Consider the following 15344-nt stretch of genomic DNA (forward strand, 5'->3'; position numbering starts at 1 on the left):
TAGATCACTCTGTGTGTAATGACTCTATATAATAGATCCCTCTGTGTAATGACTCTATATAATAGATCCCTCTGCGTGTAATGACCCTATATAATAGATCCCTCTGTGTGTAATGACTCTATATAATAGATCCCTCTGTGTAATGACTCTATATAATAGATCACTCTGTGTGTAATGACTCTATATAATAGATCCCTCTGTGTAATGACTCTATATAATAGATCACTCTGTGTGTAATGACTCTATATAATAGATCCCTCTGTGTAATGACTCTATATAATAGATCCCTCTGTGTGTAATGACTCCATATAATAGATCACTCTGTGTGTAATGACTCCATATAATAGATCCCTCTGTGTAATGACTCTATATAATAGATCCCTCTGCGTGTAATGACTCTATATAATAGATCCCTCTGTGTGTAATGACTCTATATAATAGATCCCTCTGTGTGTAATGACTCTATATAATAGATCCCTCTGTGTGTAATGACTCTATATAATAGATCCCTCTGTGTGTAATGACGCTATATAATAGATCCCTCTGTGTGTAATGACGCTATATAATAGATCCCTCTGTGTGTAATGACGCTATATAATAGATCCCTCTGTGTGTAATGACGCTATATAATAGATCACTCTGTGTGTAATGACTCTATATAATAGATCCCTCTGTGTGTAATGACTCTATATAATAGATCACTCTGTGTGTAATGACTCTATATAATAGATCCCTCTGTGTAATGACTCTATATAATAGATCCCTCTGTGTGTAATGACTCCATATAATAGATCACTCTGTGTGTAATGACTCTATATAATAGATCCCTCTGTGTAATGACTCTATATAATAGATCCCTCTGCGTGTAATGACTCTATATAATAGATCACTCTGTGTGTAATGACTCTATATAATAGATCCCTCTGTGTGTAATGATTCTATATAATAGATAACTCTGTGTGTAATGACTCTATATAATAGATAACTCTGTGTGTAATGACTCTATATAATAGATCCCTCTGTGTGTAATGACTCTATATAATAGATCCCTCTGTGTGTAATGACTCTATATAATAGATCCCTCTGTGTGTAATGACTCTATATAATAGATCCCTCTGTGTGTAATGACGCTATATAATAGATCCCTCTGTGTGTAATGACGCTATATAATAGATCACTCTGTGTGTAATGACGCTATATAATAGATCCCTCTGTGTGTAATAACTCTATATAATAGATCGCTCTGCGTGTAATGACTCTGTATAATAGATCCCTCTGCGTGTAATGACTCTATATAATAGATCCCTCTGCGTGTAATGACTCTATATAATAGATCTCTCTGCGTGTAATGACTCTATATAATAGATCCCTCTGCGTGTAATGACTCTATATAATAGATCCCTCTGCGTGTAATGACTCTATATAATAGATCCCTCTGTGTAATGACTCTATATAATAGATAACTCTGTGTGTAATGACTCTATATAATAGATCCCTCTGTGTGTAATGGACTCTATATAATAGATCCCTCTGTGTGTAATGACTCTATATAATAGATCCCTCTGCGTGTAATGACTATATAATAGATCGCTCTGCGTGTAATGACTCTATATAATAGATCGCTCTGCGTGTAATGACTCTATATAATAGATCGCTCTGCGTGTAATGACTCTATATAATAGATCCCTCTGCGTGTAATGACTCTATATAATAGATCCCTCTGCGTGTAATGACTCTATATAATAGATCCCTCTGTGTAATGACTCTATATAATAGATAACACTGTGTGTAATGACTCTATATAATAGATCCCTCTGTAATGACTCTGTACAATAGATCCCTCTGTGTGTAATGACTCTGTATAATAGATCCCTCTGTGTGTAATGACTCTATATAATAGATCCCTCTGTGTGTAATGATTCTATATAATAGATAACTCTGTGTGTAATGACTCTATATAATAGATCCCTCTGTGTGTAATGACTCTATATAATAGATCCCTGTGTGTAATGACTCTATATAATAGATCCCTCTGTGTGTAATGACTCTATATAATAGATCCCTGTGTGTAATGACGCTATATAATAGATCCCTCTGTGTGTAATGACGCTATATAATAGATCACTGTGTGTAATGACTCTATATAATAGATCCCTCTGCGTGTAATGACTCTATATAATAGATCCCTCTGCGTGTAATGACTCTATATAATAGATCGCTCTGCGTGTAATGACTCTGTATAATAGATCGCTCTGCGTGTAATGACTCTGTATAATAGATCCCTCTGCGTGTAATGACTCTGTATAATAGATCCCTCTGCGTGTAATGACTCTATATAATAGATAGCTCTGCGTGTAATGACGCTATATAATAGATCCCTCTGCGTGTAATGACGCTATATAATAGATCCCTCTGCGTGTAATGACTCTATATAATAGATCCCTCTGCGTGTAATGACTCTGTATAATAGATCCCTCTGCGTGTAATGACTCTGTATAATAGATCCCTCTGCGTGTAATGACTCTGTATAATAGATCCCTCTGCGTGTAATGACTCTGTATAATAGATCCCTCTGCGTGTAATGACTCTATATAATAGATCCCTCTGCGTGTAATGACTCTGTATAATAGATCCCTCTGCGTGTAATGACTCTGTATAATAGATCGCTCTGCGTGTAATGACTCTGTATAATAGATCGCTCTGCGTGTAATGACTCTGTATAATAGATCCCTCTGCGTGTAATGACTCTGTATAATAGATCCCTCTGCGTGTAATGACTCTGTATAATAGATCCCTCTGCGTGTAATGACTCTGTATAATAGATCCCTCTGCGTGTAATGACGCTATATAATAGATCCCTCTGCGTGTAATGACTCTATATAATAGATCCCTCTGCGTGTAATGACTCTGTATAATAGATCCCTCTGCGTGTAATGACTCTGTATAATAGATCCCTCTGCGTGTAATGACTCTGTATAATAGATCCCTCTGCGTGTAATGACTCTGTATAATAGATCCCTCTGCGTGTAATGACTCTGTATAATAGATCCCTCTGCGTGTAATGACTCTGTATAATAGATCCCTCTGCGTGTAATGACTCTGTATAATAGATCGCTCTGCGTGTAATGACTCTATATAATAGATCCCTCTGCGTGTAATGACTCTATATAATAGATCCCTCTGCGTGTAATGACTCTATATAATAGATCGCTCTGCGTGTAATGACTCTGTATAATAGATCCCTCTGCGTGTAATGACTCTGTATAATAGATCCCTCTGCGTGTAATGACTCTATATAATAGATCCCTCTGCGTGTAATGACTCTATATAATAGATCGCTCTGCGTGTAATGACTCTATATAATAGATCGCTCTGCGTGTAATGACTCTATATAATAGATCCCTCTGCGTGTAATGACTCTATATAATAGATCCCTCTGTGTAATGACTCTATATAATAGATAACACCGTGTGTAATGACTCTATATAATAGATCCCTCTGTAATGACTCTGTACAATAGATCCCTCTGTGTGTAATGACTCTATATAATAGATCCCTCTGTGTGTAATGATTCTATATAATAGATAACTCTGTGTGTAATGACTCTATATAATAGATCCCTCTGTGTGTAATGACTCTATATAATAGATCCCTGTGTGTAATGACTCTATATAATAGATCCCTGTGTGTAATGACTCTATATAATAGATCCCTCTGTGTGTAATGACTCTATATAATAGATCCCTCTGTGTGTAATGACGCTATATAATAGATCACTGTGTGTAATGACTATATAATAGATCCCTCTGCGTGTAATGACTCTATATAATAGATCCCTCTGCGTGTAATGACTCTGTATAATAGATCGCTCTGCGTGTAATGACTCTGTATAATAGATCGCTCTGCGTGTAATGACTCTGTATAATAGATCGCTCTGCGTGTAATGACTCTGTATAATAGATCCCTCTGCGTGTAATGACTCTGTATAATAGATCCCTCTGCGTGTAATGACTCTATATAATAGATCGCTCTGCGTGTAATGACTCTATATAATAGATCCCTCTGCGTGTAATGACTCTGTATAATAGATCGCTCTGCGTGTAATGACTCTGTATAATAGATCCCTCTGCGTGTAATGACTCTATATAATAGATCCCTCTGCGTGTAATGACGCTATATAATAGATCCCTCTGCGTGTAATGACGCTATATAATAGATCCCTCTGCGTGTAATGACGCTATATAATAGATCCCTCTGCGTGTAATGACGCTATATAATAGATCCCTCTGCGTGTAATGACTCTATATAATAGATCCCTCTGCGTGTAATGACTCTATATAATAGATCCCTCTGCGTGTAATGACTCTGTATAATAGATCCCTCTGCGTGTAATGACTCTATATAATAGATCCCTCTGCGTGTAATGACTCTGTATAATAGATCCCTCTGCGTGTAATGACTCTGTATAATAGATCCCTCTGCGTGTAATGACTCTGTATAATAGATCGCTCTGCGTGTAATGACTCTGTATAATAGATCGCTCTGCGTGTAATGACTCTATATAATAGATCCCTCTGCGTGTAATGACTCTATATAATAGATCCCTCTGCGTGTAATGACTCTATATAATAGATCCCTCTGCGTGTAATGACTCTATATAATAGATCCCTCTGCGTGTAATGACTATATAATAGATCGCTCTGCGTGTAATGACTATATAATAGATCACTCTGTGTGTAATGACTCTATATAATAGATCACTCTGTGTGTAATGACTCTATATAATAGATCACTCTGTGTGTAATGACTCTATATAATAGATGAGTTTCACTTTTTGCATTGAAGAACTGAAATAAATTAACTTTTTGATGTTATTCTAATTTAGTGAGATGCACCTGTATGTGGCTGTGGACAGACCAGTATTTGTATAACCCTGAATGCTGACTTCTATTCGTTTGAAAACAATCATATTTACTATGATAATGATATATTGTACTAAAAAGCCAGATAGAAGTGTATTTACAAGAGCCCCCTGTGATACCAACCATGTAAATAGATTAGCTCAAACAATGATAGTGCAACATTATTCAGTCTCATAGGCTATCTTGTGTATTTGCTGGGACTCTTCTATGTGTTTATTGTCCACTTGGTGGTTTAATGAAGTATTGTCACACTGTTTTACCATCACCTTGTTGTCTGAGTAGCGTTATGCGCACGGAAGACCCCTGGTCTTCACATTTTGGTGGCAGCGGTGGGATAATACTCAGCCCAGCAGATCTGGGGGAGCAGCAGGGGACTGGGGTTAGCACACACCGTCAAAGGGTTCCACAACCAGGGAGGCATGTAGACAGACCCAGTAGACGGGTCACAGGTAAGTGCGGGGGCACACCTCCACAGAAGAGGGGTGTCCGGTCACAGATAGGTGGGGGGGCCGCACCTATACAGCAGAGCGGTGTCCGGTCACAGATAGGTGGGGGGGCCCGCACCTCTACAGCAAAGCGGTGTCCGGTCACAGATAGGTGGGGGGGCCCGCACCTCTACAGCAAAGCGGTGTCCGGTCACAGATAGGTGGGGGGGGCCGCAACTCCACAGCAGAGTGGTGTCCGGTCACAGATAGGTGGGGGGGGACACACCTATATAGCAGAGCGGTGTCCAGGTCACAGATAGGTGGTGGGCTGCACCTCTACAGCAGAGAGGTGTCCGGTCACAGATAGGTGGTGGGCTGCACCTCTACAGCAGAGAGGTGTCCGGTCCCAGATAGGTGGGGGACCGCACCTATACAGCAGAGCGGTGTCCAGGTCACAGATAGGTGGTGGGCTGCACCTCTACAGCAGAGAGGTGTCCGGTCACAGATAGGTGGGGGACCACACCTATACAGCAGAGCGGTGTCCAGGTCACAGATAGGTGGTGGGCCAGACCTCCACAGCAGAGCGGTGTCCAGGTCACCGGCCATGACCCTGCAGTGAGGAGCTGATGAGACCCATTAGCTGTTTAAGTGTCCTCGTGCCGCGGCCCCCCTCGTCTTCACGCCATGGATTTAGCATCCATCTTCCATGAGGAGCCCCCTGTCATCATGTTTGTGCTCAAAATTCAATTACCTCCTTATTGATGGCGCTCGTGGAGTTAAAGCTGCAGACATCGGATGTGATTTCCCAGGGGGGCCGCTCTCTATCTCACTGCTCTGCTCCCCCCAGTGAATTCCTCAGGCGTCCATATTAATAGGTAATCAGTCACAATTCATTTATTACCCAGCCCAGTGATTAGCCGCCAGGGGCCGGCGCCACAGCCTTCATTTACTAATGGAAACATTAGTGTAACGGGGGCCGGAGCCCCCAATAATCACCTCCGCACATGAGACCCCCACCGACGCCATCAGCGGCTGCACCACCTGTTGTGTCCTCCGCAGGTCAGCGCTCATCACAAGTCCTCCCCTGGGAGAGACACAGCTGAGACCGCCACGTGCCAGAGAGCTCCCCAGGCAGGACCCCTGCCCTCATGACAGCTGGACGCCCCCCAGAGACCACCATGTAATCAGAGCTTCCTGCACATCAGATGAAGCGGCAGCATCTCATCAGCATGTCAATGACCCCCACCACAGACAGTACAGACCACCCGTGTGCAGCGCAGCCTCGACAACCCACCCCTGCAGCCTTGACAACCCCCTGCAGCCCCGACAACCCAGCACCCCCCGCAGCCCCGACAACCCCAACAAGCCCCCACAAGCCCCCACAGCCCAACACCCCCCGCAGCCCCAACAATCTAACACACCCCCGACAACCCCACACCCCCCCGCAGCCTCGACAATCCAAGACACCCCCGACAAACCAACAGCCCCCGCACCCCCAATCCAACACACCCGACAACCCCCGCAGCCCCGACACCCCCTACAACCCCCCGCAGCCCCGACAAACCAACACCTCCCAGAGCACTGACAACCCAACCCCCAAAACCCCCGCAGCCCCAACAACCCACCACCCCTCCGCAGCCCCGACAACCCAACAGCCCCCCCCGCAGCCCCGACAACCCCCCCCCCCCCCGACAACCCCACAGCCCCCCCCCCGCAGCCCCGACAACCCCCCCCCCCGACAACCCAACAGCCCCCCCCGCAGCCCCGACAAACCCCATCCGCAGCCCTGACAACCCAATCCCCAAAACCCCAGCAGCCCCGACAACCCAACAGCCCCCCCCGCAGCCCCGACAACCCCACAGCCCCCCCTGACAACCCCACAGCCCCGACAACCCAACAGCCCCCCCCCCGCAGCCCCGACAAACCAATCCCCAAAACCCCCGCAGCCCAACAACCCCACCCCGACAACCCAACACCCCCCGCAGCCCTTACAACCCAATCCCCAAAACCCCAGCAGCCCCGACAACCCAACAGCCCTCCCCCGCAGCTCCGACAACCCCACACCCCCCCAACAACCCCCCTCCCGCCCCGCAGCCCCGACAAACCCCATCTGCAGCCCCGACAAAACAACCCCCAAAACCCCCGCAGCCCAACCCCCCCACCAAGACAACCCAACACCCCCCGCAGCCCTGACAACCCAATCCCCAAAACCCCAGCAGCCCCGACAACCCAACAGCCCTCCCCCGCAGCTCCGACAACCCCCCCGCAGCCCCGACAACCCAACCCCCAAAACCCCCACAGCCCAACAACCCCACACCCCACCGCAGCCCCGACAACCCCCAGACAACGCAGCCCCGATAACACAACAGCCCCCCCCCCGACAAACCCCGTCCGCAGCCCCGACAACCCCACACCGACAACCCCACCCCAAGCAACCTCGACAACCCAACACCCCCTTGCAGCCCACCACACCTCGCAGACCTGACAACTCAACATCCACCGCCCCGGCAACCCAACACCCCCCCGCAGCCCAACATAGCACGCAGCCCCGACAACCCAACACCCCCCCTTCCCCACAACACTCCCTCGCAGTCCCGACAACACAACATTCCCTCGTAGCCTCGGCAACACCCCCCCGCAGCCCCGACAACACAACACCCCCCCGCAGCCCCGGCAACTCTAACCCCCGCAACCCAACACCCCCCGCAGCCCTGACCACACAACATTCCCTCGTAGCCTCGAAAACACCCCCCAGCAGCTCAACATAACTCACAGCCCCAACACCCCCCCGACAACCCAACACCCCCGGCAACCCAACATCCACCGCAGCCCCGACAACCCAACACCCCCCGCAGCCCAACATAGCTCGCAGCCCCGCCAACCCAACACCCCCCCCCACAGCCCCGACAACACAACATCCCCTCGCAGCTTCGACAACACAACATCCCCCCGCAGCCCAACATACCTCGCAGCGCCGACAACCCAACACCCCCCCTGCAGCCCCAACACCCCCCCACAACCCAACACCCCCGCAGCCCTGAATAGGAGCTCTGTTTGAGCACAGACTGGACGGGCTTTACTGATGAAGCGAGATACTGAATGTAGGGAAGATGCGAGTACAGCGCTTCCAGGTGACATCTGTGTGCCACTACTTGAGGGGGCTCTGAATGTGACCCTCAAGGCAAGAAAAATAGAGGACCCCTGCTATATACAGTGTATACGCCACTGCCCCGACACCGGGCTTCTCCCTGTATACAGTGCAGTCCAGGTGTCTCACGCCTCGCTTTGTACGCTCTGCTGCGGCTGCTGACAGTCTCACAATCGCTGACAGTCTCACACTTTATAGGCGGCGGTTTAATCTCGGCTGTAAATCCGGTCCTTGCCGTCATCATCATCCTCAGCGCAGAGCGAAGCAGCAGATGATGAAAAAGTTCTGGAAATTTACAACGTGTCAGAAGCTCAGAGAGTCGGGAATAATTAGAGAGGTGCTGGGCTGTAAATCACAGGGGACAATGAGAAGTACCGGGTGGAGGAGGTCAGGACACAGGTCTGGTGCTCGCCACACGCTAGGAGTAGTAGTCCATTCTCCTGCTGTCGCCTGTGACACCGCAATGACTGCAGAGATATGAGCGCGACATAAAGCAGGATTTACTGCGCTGCGCACGGTGCTCCGCGCAGCACCACACAGCCTTAAATACACAGTCATAGAAGATGCAGCGCGAGGACGGCGGAGCGCAGCGCGAGGACGGCGGAGCGCAGCGCGAGGACGGCGGAGCGCAGCGCGAGGACGGCGGAGCGCAGCGCGAGGACGGCAGGGTCAGAAACAATGACAAGCAATACACAACTGGGGGCTTCCACAGGCGTCACCGCAGCGACAACGCCCACCCCAGTGTGGAGCGGCAGGTCAGGTTCTGCTTCCCGCTCAGACTTTGCTCCCACGCAGTGATGACATCACAGCCGCCCCGAAAAGTGAGAAACAGAACAGCAAATAAAGCGAGAATCGGATCCTGCTGTACGACTACAACCCCCAGCTCTAGTAGCCCCCGGCACTACAACCCTCAGCTCTACTAGCCCCCGGCACTACAACCCTCAGCTCTACTAGCCCCCCGGCACTACAACCCTCAGCTCTACTAGCCCCCCGGCACTACAACCCTCAGCTCTACTAGCCCCCCGGCACTACAACCCTCAGCTCTACTAGCCCCTGGCACTACTAGCCCCCGGCACTACAACCCTCAGCTCTACTAGCCCCTGGCACTACAACTCCCGGCACTACTACCCTCAGCTCTACTAGCCCCTGGCACTATAGCCCCCGGCACTACAACCCTCAGCTCTACTAGCCCCTGGCACTACAACCCTCAGCTCTACTAGCCCCTGGCACTACAACTCCCGGCACTACTACCCTCAGCTCTACTAGCCCCTGGCACTACTAGCCCCCGCCACTACAACCCTCAGCTCTACTAGCCCCTGGCACTACAACTCCCGGCACTACTACCCTCAACTCTACTAGCCCCTGGCACTACTAGCCCCCGCCACTACAACCCTCAGCTCTACTAGCCCCTGGCACTACTAGCCTCAGCTCTACTAGCCCCTGGCACTACAACCACCAACTCTACAACCATCACAGCAGGCTGCCCAGGACCTGATAAGCCTGTAAGGATGGAGCACTGGCAGCAGAGAATAAAGGGTGGGGGGTAGGACAAAGAACAGGAGACATTCCACCTCAGCTGCAGTCACTATTCTGCTGTTACATCGTGTATTATCCTCCAGTCACCTCCAGAGCTGCAGTCACTATTCTGCTATTACATCATGTCTTATCCTCCAGAGTTGCAATCACATAGTGTCTTATCCTCCAGTCACCACCAGAGCTGCAGTCACTATTCTGATATTACATCGTGTCTTATCCTCCAGTGCTGCAGTCAGACTTCGCAGGCCGTGGTCTCGGTACTTACACTCCTCCAGCCCCAGCTGATAGGCCAGGTTCTGCAGCCCCCGCACCTTCTCCATCAGGTTAGCGATGGTGAGACTTCCCAACTCTGTGGAGAAAGAGCCCAATCTGAATGGCAAGGAGACAAGGAGGGGGCCCGCCAGCCGAAGGGTCCCCCACAATGCGCACGGCCCCGCCACCCGGAGGGTCCCCCACAATGCGCACGGCCCCGCCACCCGGAGGGTCCCCCACAATGCGCACGGCCCAAACCACATTACCTTTCAGCATGTCCATGTCGTCATGCTCCAGCTCAGACATCCACTTTGGCGGAGAACTAGCAATCGGCTATGAAGAAAGAAACAAGAGACTTACAGTAACATGGTGGTGATGAGCGGGAGACGCAGTGAGCCCCCCAATATTGTGCCTGCCGGGCCTTCACCGGACCCAGTCACATGACACACTGCCTGCTGGCGCTGGGGGTACGGAGGGGCAGTATCAGCACCGAACACCGGGGATGCAGCATGACGGTCTATACAGCATCCTCCCGCAGAGCGCCAAACATGAACGCTCCCCCCCCAGCAGAGCACCAGATACGGGGACGAGCCCCCCCCCCCCAGCAGGGCACCAGATATGGGCACAAGCAAACCCTCACCCCCCCAGCAGAGCACCAGATACAGGCACAAGCTCGCCCCCAGCAGAGCGCCAGACATGAGCGTGACCCACACTCTCTCCCCTCTCAGTACATGGGGGAGATGTGCAGGGGGCACAAACTTACACTCTTGAAGGAAGCTGCGAATTCTGCAACGCCTGGTACTGCAGGAGACAAAAATAAGCAAGTCACAATGAGAGTGACAGAAAATCCCCCGTGGAGAGCGGCGAACCCTCCATAGCCCCGGGCACTCACACTGCTCAGGCCACAGGTCGGGGGAGGCGCGATCCAGCTTCTCAAAGCTCAGCAACGACGTTTCCAAATCCGCACCTGAAAGAGGGAGACCTCAGGATGAGCGCAGCTCCGCACAGGGAGGTGACAAGGAGCAGGACAACCACATGACTCTAGGGGGTGTCAGAGGGGACGGCTCAGGGGAGGGGGGTTGTGACCGAGAGGTTGGGAACCAGGGGGCCTGGAGGAGACAAGGCACTTGAAAGGCGGTCACTGGGGTGTTAGGGGGAAAAGGGTTAAGGGTCCCTAGCTGGGGGGCATTCACCAGAAAAGAGGGTGTAAAGACCTGGGTCTTCCATGGGCGTAACGCTACTCAGTCAACACCGGGTGAGGGTAACACAGCGTGGCAATATTTTACTGAACCACAAAGCGGACACTAAACACATAGAACAGTCCCAGCAAATACCCAAGATGGTGCAACATTACACAGTCTCACCCTTCCGCTCCGCCCGGGATAGAACAGCTGTGACTTTGGGACTTCCAGGGCCGACTACCTCAACCAGTGGCCCCCCCACTTCTGGCAGGCCCCCACAGAGAGAAGGCAGCGGCAAGCTTAGGAAGCTAGCAGTCCATCGAGGTACAAGGCCAGGAGACCCAAGGGTCCCACCCTGGCCTCTCTGATAGTTTCCATGGGGTCAGATGACCGGCTGGTCCCAATCTGGCTTCTCTGAATGTCTCCATGGTTTGCAGGCGGCCGGTGGGTCGCTCCTGGCAACCCCAAACAACAAATCCATGGGGCCAGGTGACTTCATCATCCCAACCTGGTCTCCCCAAATGTATCCATGGGCTCTCTGATGGTCAATGGAGCAGATCCGTATCTTTCCAGTCAGGGCCATATACCCTTAGGCTGGAATCATGTAGAATCCAAATCGGTGTATCTCTGGATAAAGCCATGCTACCAAGCTGATGGTCTCAGAGAGTCTGATCTTTGATCCTCCTTGTAAAGTCTCACTCAAATCTGCCTGCTACCGAGGCATATGTTCCTTAAATACTTACAATTATTCTTTCAAGCACACATCCACAGGGCAAGGATTAGGGAGGGTATTATTCCACAGGGCTCAGGTCTCATTGTTTGAGCATTTAATCAATTTACATAGTTGGTATAGCAGGGGCTCTTGTAAATAAACATCTAGCTGGCTTTAGTACAATGTGCTATTAGCATAGTAACTGTAGAGATCTGAGGTTGTGGGTTGTAAGTAATCACCTAGGCAGCTTAACAATGCAACAATATTTTATTACATTTCCTCCAAGGTAATGCAGCAATTCCAAGTAAATGGCCAAAATACAGTTCTCTCAGTCCTTAAGTTCTCAACCTGGGATCAGTAGTTCCACTGGCTTTGTATCAGGTGATACCCACTGTCTCCCAACTTTTGGTTGGCCCACAGATTTTGTGTCTTCAGCCAGTATAGTCTGTAGCCACAGTCCATGATCCTCTTTATCCGACAGATAAAACGATGAAAGCACAGATATCCAGGAGCAGCAGTCCTTCAATAAAGTTTAAATCCAAATCACATATCCACAACTGAAGCACGTTTATCCACTTTAGTTGATAACAGATCTTCCAACACTCGGTAAGTCATCCATCCAACAGCTCCAGGTCCACAGCCACAGATCCTAACCCTCCGGCATCCTTCCACCAACTCCTAGACTAAAACATGTCTCTCCTCTACTTCCCTGGGGTCAGCCCCCTCCCAGCTCAGAAGTGCTGACACCCTTCCCCTTAAGCATTTACTGTTCACTAAAACAATGAAGAAAATTCTAGAATCCTTCACCTGAGACTGCATGTAAGACCCCCTGAGGTGACGGCTCCACTGTATCTCAATCTACACACACCTAATGAGATTATTGGTTGTTGAAACAATGGACTCCTGAGATAAAGATGAGATTAGTGGAAGGCTGCGTGCACACGATGCGTTTTTCATGCATTTCCGCAGCGGAAACGCATCAAAAACACATGGTAATCCGCACCCCATGGTCCCCAATGGCATTCCGCAATGTCAATGCACATGCTGCGGATTTTTCCGCAGCGTTTCTGCAGCGCTCATAAATCCGCAGCATGTTCATTATTTTTGCGGAATGGCCGCCATTGACTTGCATTGAGACGCATAGAATCCGTGTCTGTACATTTGTACAAGCAGATAATATGCGTTTCAATGTGCGGATGGGACCCAGTTCTGGAGGAGAGGAGACTCTCATCCAGACCTGGGTACCATAGTACCTGTAAAAAAAAGAATAAAATAAAAAATAAAGTTTATATTCACCTGTCCGGCGGCCCCTGCAACGCTTCTCCTTCCAGGACCTGAGATGACGTCGCGGTCATGTGACTGCAGGCTGTCTCGCGAGATGCCGGCAAGCCAGGAAGGAGCGCGACAGCATCGGGGGTAAGTATAGCTTTATTTTTTTTATTTTTACGGCCACACTGTATAAATCCATGCCGTTTGCATGGATTTATACAGTGTGACCTAGTTGTCAAGCACTTTCCAAGTGATGCTATCGCCTGGAAAGAGCTTGTCAGTCCGCATGCGGAAACACATGCATTAACGAAAGTGAATCCGCATGTATTCTGCAGGAAAAACGCATGTACAATCCGCATGCACAATCTACATGCGTTTTTTCTGCCAGGGAGATGCAGAAATGCTGCAGAAATTTTCTGCTTCATTTCTGCATCGTGGGCACATAGCCGAATGCTGGACATTTTACAAGTGAATCTAGTGCACATACTGACAAGTAAGCAGAACTATATAAAACATAACAAGTAAATCACTATTAAAACACAATAATAATATTGACAAAAATGGTGGTCCATTGCTGGAAAAGTATCAGTCTTTAGTAAGTGGGCAGCTCCTCACAGTAACAAACACCATCGTTTCAGAACCAAGAGAAGACAACAATCAAGGTTGTACAAATACTGGTCTGTCCTTCTTGACCAGGCACATAAATACACATACATTCATAAGTCAACACAAACGCAATAGTGTATTTCTCTTGGCTTAACAAATCTAGATGTCTGGCTGATTAAGATAAGAAGCTGTGTCGTCAGAGGGGGTTGGGAGACAGGTGTGCATCTGCGGGTCCTGTGACACAGGGTGGGCACTACGGAGGGATTTTATGCCTGAGTGTTCTGTAATGGGCACAGTCCAGATCCAGCAAGCTGGAGGGTACGTACAGATAGCCCTGTCCCGCCCCCCCAGACTCTTCTCCAGCTCCACACCGCCCCACCCCAGACTCTTCTCCCGCTCCACCCCAGACTCTTCTCCCGCTCCACACCGCCCCACCCCAGACTCTTCTCCAGCTCCACACCGCCCCCCCCACAGACTCTTCTCCCGCTCCACCCCAGACTCTTCTCCCGCTCCACACCGCCCCACCCCAGACTCTTCTCCAGCTCCACACCGCCCCACCCCAGACTCTTCTCCCGCCCCACCCCAGACTCTTCTCCAGCTCCACACCGCCCCACCCCAGACTCTTCTCCCGCTCCACCCCAGACTCTTCTCCCGCTCCACACCGCCCCACCCCAGACTCTTCTCCAGCTCCACACCGCCCCACCCCAGACTCTTCTCCCGCTCCACCCCAGACTCTTCTCCCGCTCCACACCGCCCCACCCCACCCCAGACTCTGCCCTACCCCTGGCCTCTCCTTCCCTCGGCCTTTGCCCTACCTCTGGCCTCTCCTCCCCACAGCCTTCTGCTTCCCTACTCAGGGCCTTCGCGCTGCCCCAGGCCCCTCTTCCTCCCGACCTTCGCGCTGCCCTCCCTTCCCCCCGACCTTCGCGCTGCCCCAGCCTCTCTTCCCCCGGCCTCCGCCATACCCGTAGCCTCTCTTCCCCCCTAGCCTTCGCCCTGCCACGGCCTCTTTCCTCCCCCGACCTCCGCCTTACTGTCGGCCTCTGCCCTACCCCTGGCCTCTGCCCTACCCCTGGCCTCTCCTCGCACAGCCTCCGCCGGTCTCGCTCTACGCTCCCGCACTTCCTCACCCTCAGTGGCCGCAGCCGCCATTATTTGAAGCAGCTTGTATCACGTGACGCAGGTGCGTGTCGTGATTGGTGGGGAGGCGGGGTCAGACACACGTCACACAAGATACGCAGCAGCGCCAGGCACCGCCTCCTGACCCGGTAGAGATCCGCTCTACAGCCGGTA

The 15344-nt window shown here is 50.3% G+C and overlaps 1 protein-coding gene across 1 annotated transcript in view; it reads right to left on the bottom strand.

Moving 5' to 3' along the window:
• Positions 1–15330, bottom strand: part of LIN52 (lin-52 DREAM MuvB core complex component) — a 30290-nt gene extending 14960 nt beyond the window's left edge. The window contains exons 1-5 of the mRNA XM_073638180.1: positions 15182–15330; positions 11176–11250; positions 11047–11084; positions 10550–10616; positions 10297–10380 (exon numbers count right to left, since the gene is read on the bottom strand). Of these exons, the coding sequence (XP_073494281.1) occupies positions 10297–10380; positions 10550–10616; positions 11047–11084; positions 11176–11250; positions 15182–15203 (286 nt within the window). The 5' untranslated portion in view covers positions 15204–15330. The remainder of the gene's footprint in view (positions 1–10296; positions 10381–10549; positions 10617–11046; positions 11085–11175; positions 11251–15181) is intronic.
• Between the last annotated feature and the right edge of the window lie 14 nt (positions 15331–15344).

Source organism: Phyllobates terribilis, unplaced genomic scaffold (assembly GCF_046119375.1).
Source record: "Phyllobates terribilis strain yellow unplaced genomic scaffold, ASM4611937v1 Scaffold_7__3_contigs__length_470593459, whole genome shotgun sequence".
In the NCBI taxonomy this organism is placed as follows: Eukaryota; Metazoa; Chordata; class Amphibia; order Anura; family Dendrobatidae; genus Phyllobates; species Phyllobates terribilis.